At 41.7% G+C, this 25,355-nt stretch overlaps 2 protein-coding genes across 2 annotated transcripts; both read left to right on the top strand.

Moving 5' to 3' along the window:
* The first annotated feature begins 1,177 nt into the window (after positions 1-1,177).
* lrsam1 (leucine rich repeat and sterile alpha motif containing 1) lies at positions 1,178-15,521 on the top strand. Its single transcript, XM_020640083.3, has 25 exons — positions 1,178-1,452; positions 3,513-3,695; positions 3,871-3,927; positions 4,236-4,280; positions 4,669-4,746; positions 5,262-5,330; positions 5,432-5,516; positions 5,604-5,725; positions 6,008-6,098; positions 6,373-6,482; positions 6,596-6,625; positions 6,878-7,000; positions 7,290-7,429; positions 7,559-7,603; positions 8,559-8,629; positions 9,100-9,199; positions 9,430-9,517; positions 9,610-9,684; positions 10,308-10,388; positions 10,707-10,802; positions 10,959-11,057; positions 11,139-11,270; positions 11,973-12,039; positions 12,307-12,521; positions 12,883-15,521. Exons 2-25 carry the CDS (start codon positions 3,624-3,626, stop codon positions 13,003-13,005), a joined length of 2,214 nt encoding a protein of 737 aa, XP_020495739.2. The 5' UTR covers positions 1,178-1,452; positions 3,513-3,623; the 3' UTR covers positions 13,006-15,521.
* Positions 15,522-15,930: 409 nt separating this feature from the next.
* Positions 15,931-25,062, top strand: ndor1 (NADPH dependent diflavin oxidoreductase 1). Its single transcript, XM_065965724.1, has 15 exons — positions 15,931-16,042; positions 16,962-17,101; positions 17,270-17,347; positions 18,458-18,555; positions 18,636-18,734; positions 18,927-19,028; positions 19,147-19,341; positions 20,260-20,387; positions 20,651-20,862; positions 21,160-21,267; positions 22,118-22,232; positions 22,739-22,885; positions 22,994-23,112; positions 23,363-23,457; positions 24,106-25,062. The coding sequence occupies exons 2-15, from the start codon at positions 16,967-16,969 to the stop codon at positions 24,248-24,250; spliced, it is 1,776 nt and encodes a 591-aa protein (XP_065821796.1). The 5' UTR covers positions 15,931-16,042; positions 16,962-16,966; the 3' UTR covers positions 24,251-25,062.
* Positions 25,063-25,355: the final 293 nt, after the last annotated feature.

The raw sequence follows: 25,355 nt of genomic DNA, 5'->3' as shown, positions 1-25,355 counted from the left end.
CATGTGAATCTACTCAACTGTCCTCTTTGCCACAAAACCAACCAGCAGAAGTGACCAAACAGCATTAAAATGTGGTGTGACTTAAAACCACATCCAAACACGTGAAAACATGTGAGTCATGTTTGCTTGAAAGGGTGGATGTATTACATTTCTGCTTCATTTGTCATGTCACTAAATAAGAGAGAAAATGGGATTGTAATCATTTCCAGATGTTTGCATGTTGTATTTTTTTTCACTGGAAAAGTTTTTGTAGAGAGTGACCTCTGCTGGACAAACTGTGAAGATGCAAGCGCAAAAGAATTTACTTTAATGCTTTACCAATTACTGAAATGTAGTTTTTATGGAGGATAAAAAAATACAGAATCAAAGAAATTACATATTTATTTACATTTTGAACTCAGAGGTTCAAAGTACTCTTGCAAAACAATGAGCAATAAGAGACTATTATACAGAAGATCTGGAGTATATAATAAAAAGTAATCAAGTCTTAGAAATGTAGAAACTATTTTGCAGTTTGATCGCTTAAAATGTTTATTTTGGAACTAAAGGTAGAATTTGATGCTTATACTTTTTTTTAAAAATGTTTTGAGGGCCCTTCATTTTATTGTTTGTGTTTCTTGATTTTAATAACTCAAAATACAAAAAGAGAAAAAGGTCTGCACACTTTTCAGATCCCAATTAGCAACTTCATGAAGGGCAAAGTTTAGATCCCATGTTGCCCTTCTTAAAGTTGCTCATTGGGAGCTGAACAGTGTGCGGACCTTTCTTTGTCCTGAACCTGTATGCAATTTGCTTGGATGTGCGCACACTGGTCCTTTTTTTCCTTTTTCTTTATAACTCAAAATAGAAAATCCTTCACACATCTTTTTTCATAAGACAGGTGCATGGTAATAATATGTCCATCAATGTGTTGCGATGATGATCTAGTACAGAAACATTGCCACTAAATGTTTGTGTACGTGAGTTTACCTGTCATAAATAACCAAAAGATCTGAAAACGTCTTCCACCGCTGTAAATATCAGAATCTTTTTTTTTTTTTTATCTGTAGCATCAATTTATAACGTTTCCTTGTTTTAAAACACTGGACTTCTTTTTACAGTATGCACTCATACCAGACGGACATATTCCGGTCACGCAGCTCACACTTCTGCCTGCAGGGGGCGACGTTCGTTTTGTTGTAATCCGCGCAGAACGTGAAGAAGAAGACAAACTGGAGTTACTGGATTTGTTATGATATCGTTTAGTAGGGGGAGATGAATCACCTGGATGTGACTCTTAATTGATATGTCATCATCTTAATAGAAAGGTAACCTGAAATATAAACCTACTTTTACCTTTTTCTTCCTGCCTTTGACGTCATAACGGACTAATGTTCAACGTTAGCAAACCGAGGAAGTGACCGTTCATTTATTCCGTGACGAGAGGAGTGAAAACACACAAACAAGCAGCCTGTGAGTATTAAATATAATATAATGTGTTGTTATGACGCTATGACGAGACGTCCTATGGTTGAGGTCACATGTTAGCTTCTGTTTTGCTGTTAAGTTGTAAAGCTAAGCGACATTTAGAGGTTAGCTAACACTACGAACAGCGAGCTAATATTCATATCTCTGTTATTAAAATGTAGCTTGGAGCGGTTGTTTTAAAATACAATGTGTAGCTGTCCAGTTTTAATGATAGCTATGTAGACTATGTGACATTAGTGAAGTGATTTACGGTCAAACACCCCGCCCACATTCTCCCCGACAGGACCCCTGAAGCTCACCATGATAACAAGCATTCAAACATCTGAAGAGGGGAATAAATAAAGTGGTTCAGTCAAGTCTGGGGAAAAAGACTGAAGACTTCTGGCTATAAAATTCAGATCAAAGATGAATGAATTGCTAACACAAAGAAACATGACCTTTACTAGAATAAACAGAACAGCAGCCATGATGTAAAATAATAATACATGTGTTGTTAAAATCCTTCAGCCCATCTGTAATACAAAACCAAATACAAATAGTACATGACGTTTACATATGTTACACGTTTTACAAAGAGCTAAACAGAAAACATGCTCACTGAGGTGTCAAACAAAGAAGAAATATGAAAAATAAAACATTGACTGGTTTTAAAATCCCCACATTGACTGAACGCCTGCCAGAGCCTGACCCAAATATTAGCGGGCCAACACCATCGACCGATGTGTGCTCACAAAAATCAGTATCTCTGTATGATTTATTTTCTGACCTATGTGATGAAACTGTTTTAAACAAACACGATGCTTGGGTTGTTTCGAAACGGGCACGGGAAACCTTTCTGGAATGAGTTTATGTAGAGCTGGCACAAAATCAATCTCTTCCCTGGGAGCTCTAATGGAGGTCTGCTTCTGCTTTTTCATGTCACGTTTATACGCAGACTCTACTTCAATGAAGAAACCTACACAATGTGGTGGAAAGAGGAAAGCCTGTCAAAACTCTGCTGTCTTGTCTCATGATCAGTTTAGTTAGTATTGTGCCCTGAATGCTCCTTAAGTACTCAGTCATTACAGTATATGGCATTTGCAGCATTAAAGAGGCCGTCTGCTAGAGATCATGTTAGTTTTTATGAAGGTAGTAGAGTTTTTGTTTATTTCAGGCAAAATTTCTCGCCTCCACGGTGACACACTTTATGTCACCTGACAAACATCAATACGAGTTCATTCTATTTCAATCAATAAATCTTATTTGTATAGAGCCAATTCACAACAAGTGTTATCTCAAAACGCTTTAGCAGGTTAAAGTAAGAAAAACAAGATAGGATGCAGGAAGGATTTCTCCTTTGTATTCCTTGCGTTCCTGTTGTCCACACTTCCAAACTTACGGTTTAATTTGAGCTTTCCACGCTGAGTGTTAGTGTGACGTGAGAGGTGGTGGAGGTCGGAGAAGGCCGTGCATGAATGCGGACGGCAGTGGTTCTGGGGACGACACAGTCCGATGGTGGTGGCTGGGTGTCGGGGACGTGGGGTGGTAGTAGTGCCAGATCACCTCGCTGAAGGTTGAATGTGTGCAACCAACTGTTTCTGAGTTAAATCATTGTTTTTTTTTGTACAACAAACTGCAGGAATAGATATTTCTATATTAGAAATGTCTCAAAGGACCATGTGTGTTGGAATAAAAAAGGTGCCACTGTTAGGATCAATTCTTGATTCCAGCGTATAACCACACTATACATCTTCCCACAGCTCTTCAGAGATGTTTTAGCCTGTAGCATCCAGATGAGGCTTTTAATCAGCTGAAAAAAACATGTCAACAATCAACCAGCATCAAAATAGCAGACAAACACACAAAGATAGAGACTAGTTAGTAAACAGTGGAGCAGAAACAGGACTCACACTGAATGCTAATGCGGCTGTTCATTTTCTGAACGTGTTTTTTCTGAATTTTCTAAACATGATATCTTTTTGTTCCTAGCTTGTAAAATTGATAAACCAATTTTGCCCTAAATGTGCATTATTTCTCCATTTTAACCTCCTTTTCTTCTTTCTTAGTTTCCAGTGTGCAGGCAGTTGTTGTCCATCAGCCCGCTGGAGAAGATCGAGTTAAAGAGGGGGGCAGAGGAGGGAAACACAGCAGGCAGAGAGACAGCAGGAGGATTCACCATGCCTCTGTTCTTCAGAAAGAGGAAGCCCAGCGAGGACTCCCAGAAGAGGCTGGAGTATCAGCTGTGCCGGGTAAGAAGAGCGTGTTTATGTCACCATGCTGCTGGGTCAGCGACCTGTATGACATCACTGAGACAACACAGAGCCATGTTTTTGGAATAACAAGACAGTTTTTAAATATCATTATCCCTCGCCTGTGGAAGTATTCTCTCTGCTAACATAACAAAGACTTTTCTTTGTACTCTAGTCGAAGGAAGCTGGTGCTGATGACAACCTGGACATCTCAGCGTGTGAGCTCTCGGAGGTGAGATGTTCCTGTCAGCAGGCCTCACTGATGAACAGTTGTGACAGAGAGTCTAATCATTTAACGCCCAATGTTTCTGGTTTGAAGCTCTCATTGTGTTTTTAGATGCTTCCTTCTTTCTTATTGTGCAGACACTTTGCTTAAAATCCACGTTTCTCCTGCAAAACTCTGTGGACAAATGATCTTTGACACACTGGGATTTCAATTCATGAAAGACAAAGAACTGCAAACTCCCCTTTTAATGTCTATCTTTATATGATCCATGTTAGCACTTCAGATAATATAATGTATGACCTGTTCTTCTGCAGGTTCCCTCGAGTATCTTTTCCATTTGCAAAGTGCTGCAGAAGAAGGTAAGAATAAAACATGGTGACGATGGCCATGAAGAACAGAGGGATTTCTTTATGATGTGTATTTGAATATGTGGCAGCTATTATTGTCTCGAGGAGTAGTCAGATTTCTCTCATGTTGAAAAGTGAAAGTTTACAGATTTTCTTATTCTATTTATGTTACTGTACAAAAACAACTACCCTTCGTTTTGTGTGTGTGTGTGTGTGTGTGTGTGTGTGTGTGTGTGTGTGTGTGTGTGTGTGTGTGTGTGTGTGTGTGTGTGTGTGTGTGTGTGTGTGTGTGTGTGTGTGTGTGTGTGTGTGTGTGTGTGTGTGTGTGTGTGTGTGTGTGTGTGTGTGTGTGTGTGTGTGTGGGGTCATTTATCACATCTCCTCTGTTGCTCTCCTTCAGGTCCTGATCCTTCATAACAACGAGCTGAGGTCATTAGTGCCCAAAGGATGTGACATCAGCAATCTGTACACTTTAAAGGTAATAAAAAATGGATTACAATTTAGTTATTTATGAAGCTCGACAACACATGTTGGACTCAGTTAGAGCTCCGAAAGCACAAAATATAGACACAGAACAAGTTTCAACTTTGTGTATCCAATATTTTACGTCAACTCACTTTAGAAAAATCGATATTCCTCTCTTTTGGATGTGTATTATATTCCTCATGCAAGCCGAGTTCAGTTTGTGATAGAACTCACTTCTGGCTCGAGTTGAATTTGTTATTTTGGAGGGATGGTGGCCTCACAGTCACGCCAGGGTATTTTGTAAAACATTTGAGCCTCGAGCCTAAAAGCTTTAACTGTTTTTTAATTCAGACTGATCATGTGTTAGTCTGATTGTTTGCTTCTGAACCTTTCGTTTCATGTCAAACTCTTAGCAAGCATCGCACCTGGAGATGTAGAATTTACAGTGTTTGCCTAAATGGACAAAAAACCCTGATCTAATATCGCTTAGAAACTTGAATGTCTGACTGAATGTTTCTGCTTTAAAAGGTTTTAGACCTGCATGACAACAAGATCACTTCACTGCCTGATAACATCGGGAAGCTGGCGTCACTGCAGGTAACACCATATTAACCCTGACTCCTGGTACAAAGGAAATCGTGTGTGAATGAAACTGAAATAATCAATTTTTGTCTGTTTTTATTTTTCTGTCCTGTCAGATCCTAAATGTGGAAAAGAACCGTTTAAAGTCTCTGCCGGACTCTATTGCTGATCTGCGGCTTCTGCAGACTCTAAATCTAAAAGGTACGCTGTTCCCTGCTTCCTGCTTCCTGCTTACTTTCCAGAACCTGAACAAGACAATAAACATAAGTTATGTGTTTATCTGTGCAGGTAACAGTCTCAGTGAGCTGACAGCTTCAGTTGGTTCTTTGAGCAGCCTGAGGACTCTAGACGTGAGCGACAACAACATCACCCAGCTGCCCAAAGCTGTCGCTTACATCAGAACGCTGGAGGTGTGTCTCTGGAGGCAGACGTACAGGAATAAAACGAGGGTAGAAAATGTGATATGAGCTTACATTCTCTCTCTCTCTCTCTGTGTGTGTGTGTGTGTGTGTGTGTGTGTGTGTGTGTGTGTGTGTGTGTGTGTGTGTGTGTGTGTGTGTGTGTGTGTGTGTGTGTGTGTGTGTGTGTGTGTGTGTGTGTGTGTGTGTGTGTGTGTGTGTGTGTGTGTGTGTGTGTGTGTGTGTGTGTGTGTGTGTGTGTGTGTGTGTGTGTGTGTGTGTGTGTGTTCACAGAGCTTTACCCTGGATGCTGCCATGATGTCATATCCACCTGCATCTGTGTGCTCAGAAGGAACAGAGAGTATCCAACGCTTTCTCTGCGACGGTGAGGGTTTAATTTATGCTGCTAAAGGCTTGCAACAAGACACACACACACACACACACACACACACACACACACACACACACACACACACACACACACACACACACACACACACAAGCAATCATTTCCAACTACTTTCACCCCTGCTCATATGTAACTGCCACTTATCTGTTGTTATCCTGAGCACTTTCTACGTTGAAGGGTGTTCATGTGTCCTTACATCAGACTTTAAAAGACAACAGTGTGTGACTTAATGGTTGATGATGGTTTTCAGAACTGGGAGAAGAGTACTGCCCCCCGTCCCAGTACCTCCTCCCTGTCCTGGAGAGTGACTGTGGCAAACAGAACTCTGACTGTGTGGATGGTCTGGAGGAGGCCTGGCAGGTACACTCACACTGACACTCACATCACCACACTGACCTGATTTCTGCTTTAACTCTGATGACTGTTGGTGAAAACAGAAAATGAATGAACTCTCTTCACATTCTCTGTTGCAGAACAAATTCAGTGACTACGAGAAGAGAAAGGTGAGTGACGTCAGAAACACACGGCTGTTAGATTCAGTCAGTCTCATGTTGGATGTTGGAATGAATTCTGAAGACCCAAACTAAAATGATTAGACACTAGACCGCCTGTTGTTCTACTAGTGGTAGTGTTTGAAACTGCAGATAAGATGTGAAGCCCTGAAGAGAGTTGGAGTCATTTAAAGACCTGAAGCAAAGCTGAGAAGTTGCTTCAGTGTGAAGATAATAATGGTGACTTTTCTCTTTGTCTTTCAGGAGGAGAAGAAACAGGAGAAAATCGCCTTCGAGCGTCACCTGGAGGAGAAGCAGAAGGAGCACACACAGCTTCTTCTCATGAACACATCACGCAAGGAAAACATGCTCAACTCAGTGCGACAGGTACGCAAAACTTTCACCTGCTGGATACACAGGATTTGTATCCATTCTTTGACAAAGCCATGTGTCCTCAGTAATCCCTGTTGCTCGTTCTCTGAGCTTATTTTGTCATATAAACATTGAGCTTAATAGAGATCTAAGGCCCCTTTAACAAAGTGAGAAGTTTAGTTTTAAGATCTTTCTAAAGCAGGCGATTGGGCAGCAACAACAACAGAAGATGTTTGATTTGAAAGCAGTTCCTTTGTTTGTCCTGTATTGATTTGTGTGTGTGTGTGCTCTGTGTGCCGTGTAGGAGCAGGAGCGTGTGGAGCTGGGCGTCTCTCAGCAGCAGAGGGCTCAGGACGCCGAGAGGCTGCTGGTGCTGGAGAGAATCCGATACGCTGAAGACAACATCAGCGGCCGCATCAGCAACATGCTGATGGACAAAAACAGGTGGGCTATATTATCATTGGACTGTGTGTTTTGTTGGTGTCTTTTGTGTCACTCAATCAGCGCTTAATGAGCACATCGTCTACACGTACAACTCTCTGACAAAGAGTGTTACTACTTTGATCTCTGCAGGCAGAAAAAGAGTGCAGAGTTTCTTCAGGCCATGGAGGAGGATCGGTGAGTGCACTGACTACTGATACATAATATCCAGATCTATTACAGCCACACAGAGCAGCACTCTTCCAATCGTCTCCCACTTAGGAGGCAGATCTTATTTATAGAACAATGTCTATGTCAGATGCACAAAGTACTTTTCAGTCAGACATCTTTTCTCCTCGGTCATGGGACACATATTCAATTCAAACCTTGATTTATTCTCACAAGGACATGACGTTACCCTCATTCCAAATGTTGTGGAGAATAGAAGCACATTAAAACAAGCAAACAGAACACAAACATATAAACATATAACTAGCCACAAAAACAATAGAATAAAAATAGAAATCAAGTAAATCCTATTGAAAGACTGCCAAAGGAGGGCCTGCAACTTTACTTTTCCAGCTCCATCTTCAGTTCAAATTTAAAAATGTTTCCAAATCGTATAAATAATAACTTAAACCATCACCCTCAGCTTTTCTTTGTGTTAACTGCAAATGAGAAGTTCATGTTAAAGCCATGAACTGAAAAAGTAAACATAAAGTCTGAAGTGTTCATATCTTTATTCTGTTCTCCTGGGACACTTAAATTACTCGCAGATCAATAACAAGAAGTAAATGTAAAAAAATGCTAACCTGGATTTGCAATCATTTTGTAACATTTGGATGATCCTGATACGGCAGAGAAGTTAATGGACTTTTAAGCTTCTTTCTAATCATCTGAACCCTCCAATCACTTTAAAATACTTATTATGCAGGATGAAGCTGGGTGAACCTGAGGAAGCTTCAGCTGAATTAGTTGTTCTCTCACAGAAAAGTCATAGTACACTCACTTTCAGTGTGCAGCAAATCATTTCATGGGGATAGAATTTAACTCAGTGATGCTCAAAAAAGCTTCTTCTCTTGGGATTGAAGACTCTGAATGACTGGATATGAAGTCACTGTGGGCGGATAAAAACTGTTTTTGCTTCCCTCAGGATTCGTATGGAGCATCTGACTGCCATCACTCAGGAGGAGACTAATTCACTGAGGAAGAGGGAGGTGGCAGGTATGTAGCTTTGTTCACGTGGTTTACCTTTACATTTTTCTGTAATTCCATTATAGCCCTGCCAGCCACAAATCTTTATACTTGATTAGGCTTAGACTTGTTTATTTAAGCTGGGAAACACTTACATTTCTTTGACTGGTGTCAGAACAAAACTCCAGTTTTAACTTTATAAATGTACAGAGCTCTTTTCTGTGTAAATTGAAGGTCCACAGAGGTTCAACACAGTGAGTTTTGGGGAGCTTTCTCCACCCTCAGGACCAAAATGCCTTGAATACAATAAATCTCATACACTTCTAGTCCTAGAGTGTCAGAGTACTAGAGTTCATGTTCTGATCTCTGTTACAGTAAAGACAGTTCATTCAACATTTGGGTTGATCTGTGCTCGGTCTGTGCAGCTCTTTTCTTTTTGTTTCAACCTCCCCCTCTTCTCTCTCTCACTCTCTCTCTCTCTCTCTCTCTCATGTTCTTAGCGGCCATGCAGAAGATGCTGTCAGACAGCTGTGCCATGAGTCTTTTTCAGGAGGCTAGCGACTTCCGCAGAAAGAGCTTGGTGAATGAGGCCTACAGGAGGTTAGACACACACGCATGCACGCACACACACACACACACACACACACACACACACACACACACACACACACACACACACACACACACACACACACACACACACACACACACACACACACACACACACACACACACAGCAGATATAAGCCTGCTGGATGTCAGCATTGCAAACTGGTCAGCTACATGTTTTAGACTCTGCGTCTAGTTTCTCCTCTTCTGTGTTGAAACAGTATGGAGAGTTTGGACCGGAAGTTTGACAAGATGCTGTCCCTTCAAGTTTTGGACAAATCCAAGGCCATCGCCCAGATCTTACAGGAGGTACGTAAAGCCGGGGTTCGTTTCCTGTGGTTGTTATCTGTATCATGAGAGCATGGTGGACTATGAGCTGTCGTGTTTGTTGTTCTCTGTAGGAAGAGATGCAGAAAGCTGCCTTCCAGGCTCTGCAGCTGCAGAAAGACGCTGTACACGGATACATCCGCAACCAGGTCTGTGTGGAGGGTTGGAAATGGGTCTGGGGAGGGTCAGATCTGTCACTGGTCTCTGGTTTTTTAATGGTAGTGATCCAGTAGGGGAAAGTTCTGCAGAAGAAGATGTAGACTCCTGTTTCTGTTTAGTCTGACAAAAGCTGGAAAACCTCAACAAACACTCAAAGTACATATTCTTCTTCCTACTTTTATGGGACAGGGATTAGTAAATCAAGTAGAAGAAATGCATACTGTCTTATAGAAATATGTTCAGTTCTGGCTACAAAAACCTAAGATGGTCATTGTAAAAAAGGTTGAACTTAGCACACTGTATAAAGTCTATGATTTCGGGGTCTGGTTTTTGCTTTTTCTCTGGCTCTTAAAAGTGACAAAGTTCTGCAGGTAAAGACGAGTATAAAACCTGCACAGACTAAGAATAAAGTCCGTTCTTTTTGTTCTGATATTCTGTGTCTTTCAGCTGCATCCAGCCATAACTAATTCATCTTCACTCACATTTGCTAAATATGTTTTATACTTTTGGTTAGCTGTTGGGTGAAACAGTTCCCACGGACAGAAAATCATTTCATCTACATTTTCATCCTGACTCCCTGCTCGCTTCATGTTTGCCTCTCCACTGTCCCCAGATCAAACTCATAGAGAGTGAGTTAATGCAGCTGACTAAACTGGAGATTAAAAGAAGAAATCTGGACACTGAGAACCTGCAGGTGCGTGTCACTGCCTTCTTACTTTGCCCTCCCACATTACCAGATTTATTTTCTGCCTCTTGTTTTGTTTTGGCAAATGTCATGTCATTACTCCATGGGAATAACCAATCACTGAACACACTAAGGATCAAATAACAGTCACAATTAAATAGATACAACGAGGGATATTAATTATTCTTTTTGGAGCACAACAAAGTGCTCTTTAAGCTCTCAACAGTATTTATTGATCTGTGAGTATTTTCACTCCTACCTCAAGTGACGCTATGTGTATTTACAATACAAGTTTGTATTTGTGTACGTGTGTGTGTGTGTGTGCAGGAGGTTCTGGTGGAGCAGCGCTCGGCTCTCAGTGATTTGTTGCAGCAGCTGCTGAAGCAGAAAGACCAGAGAGAGCAGGAGCTGCGGGTGGTTCTGGTGAGGAAAACGCTGTTTTCACCTCCATTCATCTTTCTTATTTGATTAAATTTAGCTTATTACAAACATCTGTATTAATGCTATCAAACATCTGTTAGTGGTTATTTTAAACCTCAATATATAAGTCATTAAATAAAAGTTGTTTGTGTTCCTCAGGCGGAGATGGAGCAGAAGTCAGAGTCCAACCAGCAGAACTATTGGATGATTCAGTACCAGAGACTGCTGGACGCCAAGCCGCTCACACTGCGCATGCAGGTACAGTTACAGAGCAGAAGGGAGGCACAGAATCATCGGGAAACCAAACTGTGATGAATCTTAAATGTCTTCTCATTGCAGGAAGCAGGCGTGGAGAAGGAGTTAGTGAACCTGCTGTGCAGACTGTCCGCTCAGCACTACCTGCCCATCCTCGCTCACCACAGAGTGACCACTGAGGAGCTTCGCTACATGAACTCATCGGACCTCAAGAAGGTCTGTCTGCTAAATCATCACTAAAACATTTGACCTGTTTCACTTTGAACAGATTGAACACCAGCCTGAATGAACACAGCTGTTAACCTGGAAACCTTTGTTTTATCTCTCACTTTTACTCTCATACTCCTCTCACTCTTCTCTTTTAAAGCTGAATCAAGTAAATGCTTTTTAGAAAAATATCATGAGAGATTTATCAGTAGGAGATCAAGTGCACCTCTGGTTTAGAGGAGAACAACTCTCTGATTATCCTGACCATGCATCAGCTGATATAGGACATTTTTCAGCAACAATTAAAAAAACTAAAAAACGTTTTTCTGTTAAGACATGAGTCTGCAGAGGTTCTCAAGAGGCTGCTTTGTAAAGCAAAAAAAGACCTCTGGATATCCGTATGGCTCTAGATTTTTTTTATTTTCATTTCATCATTTGTCAGACGTTGTGTTCCTGTAAACCATTTCCACAAATATTACTCTGAAACAAAAGTCTTTTCTGTCTTTTCCAATACTTCTTTGCAACCGAAAGAAAAATGATTCTAAAGCAGCTCTTTTCAACGTTTGATCATAACTATGTTACACGTGAGCCACATCTGCTTAAAACCAGATTGGTGTGCTGCCCCCAAGTAGCCAAAGAAAATAATGCAGGAAATAGTGGAATGTTAAATGTGCAGAATAATCAATTTAGTTTGTTTCTCTTTGTTCTCAGCTCGGCATCAACGAAGTAGGAATCCAGAAAGCTCTCCTGAAATGGGCTCGAGATCACAAGCCTGCAGGTACATTTTACATACTGTGACAAACCTGATGTGAGTGTTTTCAAACCCCTAATAAGAATCTCTGCCCTCACTGGTAAAGAAAAACAGCAAAGACGTGATCTATGCAGCCTCAACAATCATGACAAACACGAAGTGCTGAAACAAAACAGGAAAGAGAGTTAAGATTAAAAAGAAAGGGAAATCAATGTTTTGGTAATTTAAACGTATAAGTGATGTCATTGAAAAGTCTTCTTGTTGCTGTCTGTTGATTATCTCCTCCTTTACCAGGAGCTTGTAAGGCTGCACCAGAGGAGGAGGAGGAGGAGGAGGCAGAGGTCAGACCCTCAGCTCCGTCTCCTTCTCCCCTTCCATCGATTCCCACCACCTCAGCCATCCACATCCCCAGCCCTCCGCTCACCCCGGGGACCCCCGTCACCCCTTCAGCACCCAGCCCTGTGGAGGGTCCAGGGAGCTCGGAGTGTGTGGTGTGCATGGAGACCGGGGTAAGAAAAACCCTCAAAGTATTACCCTCAGTCTTTTGTGTTTTTGTTGTTTTAAGGATTCTAAGTTTCTTTTGATTTTGTCTTTGAGAATCCCAGTTTTAGAACAAACTTACACCCTGACTAATTCCTCACACTTAAACTTTTATCACTTCTGATTTTGTAACACTTCAAAGAGATACCACACTCAACTCTCTAACTGCTGAGTTTTGTTCATCACTACTAATTCATGTTCTGAATTAATTAATTCTGTTCATTACTGAAGAGATTTATACCCTACCTAACCTTTGAAAGTCCGTCCAATAACTGACTGTAAACAAACAAAAAAAGAGCACTGACCTTGTGTTCTCCTCCCGTCTCTCAGTCTCAGGTCATCTTCCTGCCCTGCGGTCACGTGTGCTGCTGTCAGGTGTGCAACGACGCCATGCAGAACTGCCCTCTGTGTCGTAGCAACATATCTCAGCGTATACGCCTCTATCAGAGCTGAAGCCCCTCCTCCTCCTCCTCCTCCTCTGACCACAGCTCTCTGTATCCTTGCATGGTCATCAAGCTGCTGTGAGCGAACCTGCCATCATGTAGACGAGCTTGTAGCTGAGCCACTTCCCTGTATTAACCAGACAGTACTTGGTGAAATAATTATTTTAATGTGTTTTAATTTCACTGCTGTTACTCTGTTTTTGTTTTCTGTTTGTTTGATATATTTAGAGCCAAGTGTTTTACACTCCTCACTTTTTAAAGACCAACTGTTCTTTGCCTTATTATAGATTCTTAAACGCTGCGTGCCTTTTTCTGGAAATCTCTTCCTTTAAATAATATTACACGTCTCTTGTCAACCAAAGTAACATGTCAGACATTTACAGAAGAGTCCCTCCTGTACAGGGTATTTCAGACCGGGGAGAAGCAGATTCAGAAGGGAATACAGATTCACAAATACTGTGAGTATTTAAAGTCAGATTGTGGATTTAGCACTTATTTTCCCCCGACATGACTCTTAGAATTCTTCTGACGGCTGCTCTCTCAGACTAATATCTTTATAAAAGGATATGAAACATGATGATTCACTTCACATTCAGCTGTGATGCCCTGCTTCGTGTGCTGCAGACAGTGCTGAGAGGATTGTAAACTATTTATTCAACATGCGCTCTGTTGCATAAAGTACATGTCCACATCATTTCTAAAAGACCCCAAACATTGTTCTCTGCTTTCTTTGTTCTGTAGAAATGTTTTCCTGAAGGCACATACGCTGAACATATCGGATTATAACATCTGATGACGACCTCTGTATCGGTCAATACTCATTCACTAACACATCATCTGTTGAGTGTTTTTCCTTTTTGATATCGCTGCGACTTTTCTTTGCATCACGTCCGCAGCTTTGTTTCCCCTTTTCTGTCCGAGGCGTCTGTCCCGTCTCATCCAGGCCGCTCTGTGCCTGCTGCAAAATAAATCCTAATGACATAATAATGACTGTTAAGATAATAACCAGGGAGACACACTCTGCGTTGTTTGACCCCTGTTAGCATCACCGGTTGGTCTTCGGTTGGTTTTATTCCATTCCATACTGTAGTTTATGGCCCCTTGTTTGCAGAGTGAGAATCTGAAACACAAAGAACACAGATTTAGTTTTGTTATCCTGAAATATGAATGTATACAGTAGTCTAATGGCTGCGCCTCTGGAGAAAGGTTTTTTTTTTTGTTTCATTTGGCTTATTTTTATTTTGTTTTAATTTAAGTTATTTTTTAAGTTGTGATTTTAAAAAAGTTTTAACTAAGTTATGTTTTATTCTTGAGGGAACTGTTTTATTTGAGATAATAAGCCGGATAGTATCAGGAGAGTTTTTCTGACTGGTGTGATATTAATGTACGAAGCCTCAGCGACGTCACCCGTCTGTTCCTGCAGGGGGCGCTGGAGTCCCATCGATGGCGGTCTCCATGCTGGAAATGCTGTCTCAGTCTAACTTTCAGTCAACCTAACAACAGGCTGAGAGCTGGAGCTGAGGCGGGTTTTAAGCCTCCTGACAAACCGTTACACCGCGCCCACCTGTCAATCAGGTCAGCTAAGCGCTTAACTATGGATAACATGTATTGTTCATAAAATCAAAATAGATGGGTTATAAAAAAAATTCACCCCCCGTACAGTGTGTGTCGATCGAGACATGAGCTAATCAGACCTGTTTGTTTTTTTGAACCAGGCTGTAAACATGTTCATCTCTGCTGTAAAAACAGGCTTTTTAGAATGGGTGTGTATGTGACTTCCTGTGTTCTGCAGCCAGCCTCTAGTGGACACTCGATGAGGGTTGCTGCTTTGTTAGAACACACTGTTGCATTGCATTGTGGGAAATGTAGGGTTGGATAGTCTGGTTTTCTCAGCTTCTATTATTTCAGTCTTTATCTTTTTTTATGTGCAATTCTAAATTAGTGTAGTGGTCTTTTGAAACTAGACTTCTGCCACAGGTACCCTTTGAATTCAAGCTCAGACAGAAAAGCAGGACTTTGTGAAGTGATGCATATATTCTTATTTCTACACACGACGTTGCAATCAAACAATCATTTGTTGCACAGTCCAGCTGCACCTGTTCTCCTGCGGGTCTCCTGCACAGATTCCTGGTTATCCTGTCGTGATCCACGCCTATACCTCACTTTAGGTTTCTTCCACTTGTCTGCTCACATCCCCTGATGTCTTTGAACTGCTATATACGATGCATAAAATCATATATTCACTAACAACACATCGCCTGTGTGTAGCTCTCACTAATGCAATTATAACCAAGTGCTCTTAACTTCAACATCTCAGCATGTTTCAGGAACTATCTTTACATATTTGGATATGTGTGTTTAATGTAACGTTTAAAAGATTTTGTTCTATATAAATCTGAACATATATAACGTCATTTTAATGTGCTCACCTTGTTGATGTGAAAGCTTTGTGTTGTAAAATATTCACGGATCCTTCATGGGAGAACACGTCTGGAAATGTACTTCAATAAACTGAATATAAACATATCGTATGTGTTGTTTAGTCTCTTTTATACACAATATATATGAATACTTTATACAGTAGGATACCTGCTGTCTTTAATATTTTCACCTTCTTGTGTAGGTAGGGATCTCAGAACAAGCCCCATGTTGATCACTTTTGGTTACTTACTCTACAGTGTCTACTGAAGAGGGGTTGAGACTCTGGGTGGGATCCCAAACAACCAACTCAATGTTTTAATCACTAGCTCATTAAAGGGCAACATCATCATAAATACATTCATTATATTCATTACATGAAAAATATATTTAAACTGCATATTTGGGGAGCCATTGAACGCAATTTCTGCCGTGAATTTCTTTGCGACAAAGAAATTTCCGATTTTCCTTGTGCAACATAAACGTACCACTAACGGAAGAGCCAATCACAGAGTGCTGCCGTAAAGTGTGAAGTGCATGTGTCGTAAGAGCAGCCCGTTGCTTTAGTTAGTAGAGTTATTTATCACTTTTATGATCTTTTCAGACTCTAGTTGACGACGACAGTCAGCGTAAGTATCGTATTGAATGTGATTCTCTCATTAAAGATGATTTTATTGTAGAAAATATTCAAACGAACAAATATTAATCAGCATATTTCCTTCACAGCTAGCTAGCCTGCTAGCAGCTAACTGCTAACCATTCAGTCATGTCAAAGAGAGTCACATTGTAAGCGGGATGTTATTTATCTACGTTTCAGTCTTTTATTAACTATAATAAGACATGTCATCTTAGAAACAAGGTGCCAACGCGTCCTGGGAGACTTATAAAACAGTTAAACCAATTCTCCAGTCATGGAAAACACATGAAAATAAGAGAAAAGTCTCTAAAATTATTGTAAAACTACATTTCAGAGTTCCCCAAACAGATGATCAGCTGAAAGGGTTAAATTAATTAAAATACTGACAGTAGTTTATGGACAATGGTATATTAATAATAAGAAAGGAGGTTCCACTTGTTTTATTTAAGATTAAACACTTTTGCTGGATGCATTTCTATGATTTTAAGTTATTTATAAATGAATATTTGTTGTTATCCTTACTATTACTATTATGGTCATAACTTCAACATTAACTACTTATTTATTAGCATGCTTATTAGTACCTTATTAGTCATTATTAAGGGGTTATTAGCACTTTATTCTACAGTACCATAATATACAGCTAACAGGTCATTAACTAAGAGTTTTCCCTCAACACCCTCCTAATTACTGCTTATTGATAGTGTGTCAGCAAGTTGTTGAACATGAATTATGATCTAATTATGTTTTGCCTAGTTTGATCTTATAAGGGACAAACCTGAGAACTAGTCTAAAGATGAAGGCATTTCCTTTTTGCACATCAGTACGAGATCTGCCAAATCCATGTCCTTCTTTAAAAATGGGATGACTGTTATGAGTCAAGTTATGACTGTTTTTTTTCTTTCTTCCAGTCATCATGTCGAAGCCGACTCTGCTGGTCCTCTTCGGGAGTCAGACTGGGACGGCTCAGGACACGGCTCAGAGGATCGGTCGCCAGGCTCAGAGGAGGAAGATGAAGGTTCAAGTTCTTCCTCTGGACGATTACAACGTGGTGAGTGTGAGGCAAGGAGAGGTGGGGGGGGGGGGGGGGGGGGGGTTAAACTGCTGTTGGGGTGGTTTTCCCCCTCTACTCATCTCTTTGTGTTGTGGACGGTCAGGTGTAGATCATGTCCAGGTTACCCCTCATGTTTCCTCTCTTCATTGTTTCCTCTTCACTCAGGCCAACCTGATCTCAGAGTCTCTGGTTGCCTTTGTTTGCTCCACCACCGGACAAGGAGACCCTCCCGACAATATGAAGGTAAAGAAACGACGGCTGCAACGATGATTTTTTCATTAACTTTTGATCTTCTCATTATTTTTCTCGATCCACTGATTAGTTGTCTGGTCTATAAATGTGATTGTTCACAAAAGGCACAGATGACGTCGACGCTGTCAGAGGAGGAAAGAAAACAGGATATATTCACGTTTAAGAAGCTAGAACAAAGAAATGATTTCAAAACGACCTGCTTTTTTAGGGGGCATTAAACTCTCCAACAGAGAAAGTTAAAAGGAAAAGGAGAAGCTAGCTAGCTATATTAGCTGCCTCTATTTTGGGCCCTGCTGCAGTTGATTGTTCTTAATGCTCAGCGTTGTCACAGCTTACTCCTGTACAAGCTGAAGAGGTAAATCTGCACGTCAGAGCTGAGCTAAGCACCAAACGTTTTGTGCAGATATTTGAACCCCACAAGCTAAATGCAGTGATGTCATCTGAATCAACTTTTTTTTTGAAACCCAGATGTGATCAGAATTTAACGCTGAAACGATGGGTTTGAATATGGATGTGTTTCTAAAGTTGTTTAAATTCTTCATATTCTGATACTTTCAGTTCCCACGTGTTCGGAAACGATACAGTCTTTAACTTTAACAAGTGATAGTATAAAAAAAGTACCAAAGCTTTAAAAGTAAATTCAAATCTTGAGTCATATTTTGACCAGAAGCTGCCGTGACCAAAGAGAGAGAGAGAGAGAGAGAGGGCGAGTGATTATTGTCTAAATTTCTCACATGTCGGCCACGTTTCATTAACAAACCTTGCAGACATTTTTGTGCAGTTTAGACAATGTGCAGAAGTTCGCCTGTAATTTTTGTTGATTGAAAACTAGAAATGACTCAGTGTTGGTGCTCAGGACTTCAAGTATCGTTGCCATGGTAACAAGTCAGTTATTGATATTGTTGGATTTTTTAATAAAATTGTATCAAAGTTCAAATTCTGGTATTCATTTGTGACAACCCAGCGGCTTCAATCTTCACTTCTTGAGTTTGTAAAAATGTCTTATTTTTAAAATGAAGACAGATACATCAAATATAATAATATGATATGGATATAAATATCTATAAATATGTTTTCTGTCCATGTCTTCCCCCGTCACAGAAATTCTGGAGGTTTGTCTTCAGGAAGTCTTTACCTGCTGGGTCTCTGAGCCGGCTGGACTGTGCCGTGCTGGGTCTGGGGGATTCCTCTTATCCTAAGTCAGTCCTCTTCCCGTGTTCTCTCCGCACACATTCACTGTCCTCGTATTTATAGAAGCATTAACCTCTTGTGTCGTCAGGTTTAACTTTGTGGCAAAGAAGCTTCATAAACGCCTCCTGCAGCTCGGGGCGAGTGCTCTGCTGCCCGCTGGACTGGCAGACGACCAGCACGACCTCGGGTGAGGAACATCTTACTGATTGGACCTTAAAGAAATGTCATCCTGGACAACATCTGTCTCCAAACTCCAGAATTACAGTCCTCTCTGGTTCTACACAAACATGTTACAATGAAGGCGGTTTCATGCCAGAAAACATTTGGACATTTCTCTGGGATTCTGTGTCTTATTCACCTCCTGATATGTGTGCACCAGGTCGGACGCTGTGATCGACCCGTGGCTCGGCTCATTCTGGGAGAAGGTGTTTGCTGTGTACCCGTCTCTGTCTGATGTGACCCCTCTGAGGGAAGATGAACCGTGAGTCTCACAATGATATCTCCGTCTGCTGTGGCATGTTCAGTTTGAAAGTTTGTCCCATCATTGTCTCCTGTTAACTTCTAATCAGTTGTGTTTATTTTTTTGGTTTCTGCGTCAGACTCCCTCCGTCGTACACTTTCCACTTCCTGGATGACGTGAACGAGAAGACAGAAGACCGGCTGCAGAGTCCTGATGTCCCCTCTCAGTCTCGTCCCTTCCCCTGCAGACTTGTGTCAAACAGACGAGTGACAGACGAGTCGCACTTTCAGGAAGTGAGGCTCATCGAGTTTGATATCACCGGATCCAACATCGAGTGAGTAACACAACATCTGCCACCAACATGTAATGAACTCTTCAGGTTTTCTGATTATTGCTAAACAAAAAAGGTTTGTAGGTGCTGAAATACTGTGACACAATCTGGGACACACTCAGCTCTGAATATCGCCCAGAAGCAGTCTTTGAAATGTTAATTAAAGGTCCAATCAGTGAGATGTGTAGTGAGTGAAATGATAAAGTGAGCTTACTATCTGATCAGACATTAAGGAAACATGCTATGTTGAAGTGCTGGCTTCTCTGACAACAATACAGCAGCCAGTATGTCCTCCTTCTAACTTTAGATTCTGCTCCTGAATGATCTGGATTTGTTTGGACCAGAGAAGGTAGGCGGTTTTAAGGCACCCCCACACGGCCGTTTTGACGCCCCTCGGTTTGCTAGAAATGAGAGCAGTTATCAGGTCAACAGGTGTTGCAGTGATGGAAGCGGGCAAGAGAAGTGGTTCAGATAGAAGTGATTGTACCCGACCTAAAAAGCCTCTGCATGTTTCTAATAAGCTCCACGAGCAGAAACGTGCTCAAACTAGGATCAATATTGGAGATGATTTTGAAAAATGGAGAGAGGTTAGAACACAGAAAGGTTTACAGACCGATGCAGAGCTGGATAAACACTGAAGCTTCAGTGTCCACCACATGGTGACCTGTGTGAGCATCGACTCTCGAGAGGAGGGGGTGGGGGGAGACAGCTCTCTATGATGTTTAATATATGGACTGCAGTACCCATTTTAAACACTAGGTGTCAGAGTTACATGTTGCTCCTTTAAGGGTGCGTTGTAGCGTATTTGGCAGATGCAGCACACAAACTATTCTTCATTTACTTCTTTCATCTGTTGAACACAAAGTAAAAGTTTTAAAGCCTCTTCAGACTCATTCTGTTCGTTGTGGTTTTGCGATGCAGGTTTACTGCCGGTGACGTGGTGATGATGCATCCTCATAACTCACCTGAGGACGTCGAGCTGTTTTGTCAGATGCTGAGATTAAATCCAGAGGATAGATTCACCGTCAGAGCCGCAGACAACACGGCAGGTTGGGATGTTTTTGTGTTTTTTTTTTTGTTTCACAGTGTGCATAATTCATATCTTTGTGTTCATAGTAAAGAATCTCTTCATGAGTAAACTTGTGACTGGATTCAGATGTAAGAGCATATTTTGTGTCCAGTTGTGATAAGAATGTGGAAACCTATTCCCTTTGACGGTCTTGATCTGTTTAAAAATGCTTAAACTGAACTCTTGATGGGAACATAATAGTTTCATGGTGATGATGAATCTCTTCTGTATCTTTCTTCTCAGTTCCAGCCAGGCTCCCTCAGCCGTGCTCGGTGCGCCACCTGGTGGAGACATACCTGGACATCGCCGCTGTGCCTCGCCGCTCCTTCTTCGAGCTGCTGTCCACCTTCTCCACCAACGAGCTGGAGCAAGAAAAGCTGCAAGAGTTCAGCTCGGCGGCCGGACAAGACGATCTACACGGATACTGCAACCGCCCGCGACGCACCGCGCTGGAGGTGATGACTAACGTTACCCTGTGATGTCTAATGACTCTGATTTAGATTTATTTCACAGCCCCTCTGTGTGTTTTTGTATCTTTTTAATTGCTGTGATGTCATGAAAATATTCCTTCCTGCTTTAAATCAGAAAAGTCTGTATTTATTCGGCCATCTTTGGCTTCTGCCCCTACATCTTACTAACTACCCCCGAGGGAGCCAATCATGTCCAGATCTACAGATTTGAACCATTAGAGGCTTTGAAAGATTGACATCCTCATTGAGCGTATCATACTCTTCTCTCCTCCTCTGCTGCAGGTGTTGTCAGATTTCCCACACACCACAGCAGAACTCAAAACAGACTACCTGCTGGATCTGTTCCCTGAGATTCAGCCTCGCTCGTTCTCCATCGCCTCCTCTCTGCAGGTACTTCACCACTCAAGAGAAATACTCAAGGTTTAACTATATTCTCCTTAAACCTGGACTTATGTTTCTTTTTCTTTTACATGTTTTGGGGACTAAATAAATATAAGGTGCTACATTTTTTTGTAACTTTTCCAGTTGAATGTTTCAGCCTGCAGCTACAAAACCTGCTGTAGTGGCTGTAACTTATTTAAAATCCCTGACAGGCTCAGATTGTTACTGTAAGTGTCTGAAATATATAAATAAAGGATCCCTACAGAGATACACCTTTGTGTTTGAGAGGGAGATGATTATTCTTAACCAGAAACAGCTGTCACAAAGCTCTCTTTAGAGGAGCAATATGTAACTCTGACCCCTAGTGTTTAAAATGGGTACTGCAGTTCAAAATCTAAACATTGTAGAGAGCCGTCCTCTCCTCGCCCCCTCCTCTCACGCATGTTGCCATGTGGTGGACACTGAAGCTTCAGTGTTTAGCCAGCTCCGCATCGGTGTTCAGCTAGACTCTTCTCCTCTGTCGCTCCCTGGTGGTGGAACAAACTACTAAACTCCATTCGATCCGCAGAGTCCCTGTGCACCTTTAGGAAAAGCTAAAAAACCAAAAACAAGTGAATCGTTTATTTGGGGACTTTAACGTGCAGGAAAACTCACCCAAAATTTTCCCTCGTGTGTAATTTACCTGCAAATAATTTAGACCCCAAAATAAATCAAATATAGGGCCCAGGTTTAAAAGCAACATACCCCCCCTTTAACTTCTAAAAAAAAAAAAAATTACACATAAATAAAAGTTATTGATTCACAGATTGAAACACGATAAATCACAGTGACATCTTGTTTTTGTTCCCTCCCTCCTCAGGCTCATCCAAACAGGCTGCAGATCCTCGTCGCTGTAGTCCGCTACAAAACCAAAATGCATAAACCACGAACAGGTCTCTGCTCCACCTGGTTGGCCTCCCTGGACCCTGAACAAGGTCTCACAGCATGCCCCCTTTGGTCTGTTTGTTACATACGAGCGTACACACAGATATGACAACACTCTCCCTGCAGCAGCTTCTGCACGAACAGATCGTATGAACAGTTTCTGCTGCACACTCACTCACTGGGAGGAGTTTAAGATGGTACTGGAATCAGCTGTTCACTTAGACTTTATTTATCCCAGAGGGGGATTCAGTTCCACAGTCCATGCAGACCATGCACACATTTACAAACAACAGATGGAGGACGTCAGAAACAACAGACCAATCAGTACTTGACAGAGATGAGCGCTGGCACGTTGACACCCTCGTGTGGTGTCTTTGGGTAATGACACCCACAAGGGCCAGGCAGGATGAGAAGACGGCCTTTTTTAATTACCGATATGTTGTCATCTTTGCATAGTTTGGAGAGTAACAACCTTCTGAGTTTACAGTAACTTGGCTTCACAAATGAAATGAAAACTTTGTGAGATCTTATCGTGTTGTTGTAAACTTTGTTCCAGGGGAGATTTTTGTTCCTCTGTGGGTGAAGAAGGGCACTCTGAAGTTCCCTAAAGACGCTGACACTCCTGTGATCATGGTCGGCCCGGGGACCGGTGTGGCTCCGTTCAGGTCGGCTGTACAGGAGCGGAGTGCTGAGGGCAAACATGGTGAGAACTTTTACTTTCAGTTTTTTTTACTTTTCTCGTTTTTTTATTTATTCTGTAACTAAATGTAATCTCCTCACGCTCCTCGTCTTTGTCTCCCTCGTCGTCAAGGTAACGTTTTGTTCTTCGGCTGTCGCTCCGAGTCCCAAGACTTCTACTTCAGGTCAGAGTGGGAGGAGATGACGAAGGCCGGACACCTGACGCTCTTCACTGCTTTCTCAAGAGATCAGGTCAGAGCCACAAAACACTCATCACACGTCAGTTTCCTGCATGTCGTTCCCCGTTCTCTCTCTCTCTCTCTCTCTCTCTCTCTCTCTCTTCTGGAAAATGTTGGGATGACATGCAGCAAAGGGCCATTGATAACTTTAAAACTTCAATATTTAAAATATAATACAGCACTGACTCCGCCTGGCTACCTGCTGCAGCCCAGTGGAGGTGTCTGAGTCTCCTCTGTTAATAATCAAACTGAATATTTTCCAGGAGGAGAAGGTGTACGTGCAGCATCGAGTGAGAGGAAACGCTCAGCTTCTGTGGAACCTGATCGCCAATCAAAACGCTTGTTTCTACATCGCAGGGTGAGTCTGAAGGGTCGCTGTACTTCATAGTGTTTCAGGATTTTGTTCTGGTTCTGGTCTGGTGAACTCTGAAACAGGTCGTGCTCGTTCATGCTGGACATGAAGAGATATCTTCCCAGAAATGTGACACATTTCCTTTCCTTATTTTAGATTTAAGCGAACACTTTGTTTATATGAGTTCAGTAAATCCCTAAAAGAAAGCTGGTCACTTTATTTTTTAGATGAAGATAGTCTTTTGGTTTTTTGTGTTTCATGCTGAAGGGGCGGCAGCAGCTCAGTCTGTAGGGACTTGGGTTAGGAACTGGAGGGTCGCTGGTTCAAGGACCAAGTCTGGAAATTGGTATGGTAGATGGAGAGGTGACAGTTCACTTCCTGAGCACCACCAAGGACAGCAACCTCAGGAGCACTCGCTGTGTGCAGCCCCCTCACTCTGACATCTCTCCATCAGTGCATGTCCACAGGATCCTGTTTGTGTGTGTGTTTCAGCCTGTGTGTGTAGCATGATCAACAATAGTGTAAAACTGAATTTCCCATCATAGGATTAATAAAGGATATCTTACAGTTACTCAGAGATTCTCCGTTAATGTGTCCAAAAGGTGACTGTGACTGAGTAAAAAACACGATGTTGGTCTTTCTCTTTCTCTGCAGGAATGCCAAACAGATGCCCAACAGCGTGTGTGACGCTCTGAAGGAGGTGTTCCAGCAGGAGGGGGGCGTCTCCTCCGAGGACGCTGAGCGGATGCTGGAGGTCATGGAGAGGACGGGCCAGTTTCAGAGTGAGACCTGGTCCTGATTACACCACTTTGAGTCGCAGTAAACTGCTGCTGAGTTCACGGCTCAAAATATTTAAAGTTAAATCCTCCAGGTTTCTGAACACGTTTGATAAAAATGTGTTACATCGAGGAAATATATTTAAAAGACTTCCTGTTAAAGTTTGAAGTATTGCCTTATTTATCTGATCATCAACGAATGGTATCAGAAATATTCCTACAGGTGTCTTCTACTCGGCCAAAGAGCAACTTATTGTTAAACAGTAATTTGTTCAGAGTTCACATGATGAAGACGCGTGATTGGGTGGTTGTGGTGCGCGCCCCACGTACAGAAGCTGTAGTCCTCAAAGCGAGTGGCCCAGGTTTGAATCCGTTTTTTTCCCTTTATTGGACATGACAGCTGAAGAGAGACAGGAAATGTTGGGACAAGAGAGCGGGGGGGGATGGCATGCTGCAAAGGGCCAAGGTCGGATTTGAACCCACGGCTGCTGTAAAGATGACTTTAGCGTCTGTATATGGGGTTCTTGACATCGCTAGGCTATTAGGCGCCATCCCAAAATAAATCTTTATGAAGAAACTGAGATAAAAGGAACTCCCAAAGAAAGGCGTTCTCTTTGTATTTAAAGCTGATTTACTAAAAATGCCAAGAAGAAAATAAAATGTTAAACATATTAGAAACAAGGTGAACTAAATGACCGTACAGAGTGACTGAATTGTAACTTAATGATGTAAACATGTTTGATGACAGAGTAAACACTCTAATGGACCAATGATGACGCAGTATACATCTGATTTAAGTGTATGAAATAAATAAATAAATAATCATTAATTATTATCAGGCTGATGTGATTATTCATTATTTTGACTGGGGTAAACTGCAACAGGTGTTGCAGTGATGGAAGTGGGCAAGAGAAGTGGTTCAGATAGAAGTGATTGTACCCGACCTAAAAAGCCTCTGCATGTTTCTAATAAGCTCCACGAGCAGAAACGTGCTCAAACTAGGATCAATATTGGAGATGATTTTGAAAAATGGAGAGAGGTTAGAACACAGAAAGGTTTACAGACCGATGCAGAGCTGGATAAACACTGAAGCTTCAGTGTCCACAACATGGCAACCTGCGTGAGCAT

The sequence above is a fragment of the Labrus bergylta genome, chromosome 17 (assembly GCF_963930695.1).
Source record: "Labrus bergylta chromosome 17, fLabBer1.1, whole genome shotgun sequence".
Classification (NCBI taxonomy): domain Eukaryota; kingdom Metazoa; phylum Chordata; class Actinopteri; order Labriformes; family Labridae; genus Labrus; species Labrus bergylta.
Note: the sequence above shows the minus strand (reverse complement) of the source record. Positions and strands in the feature narration are given on the sequence as shown.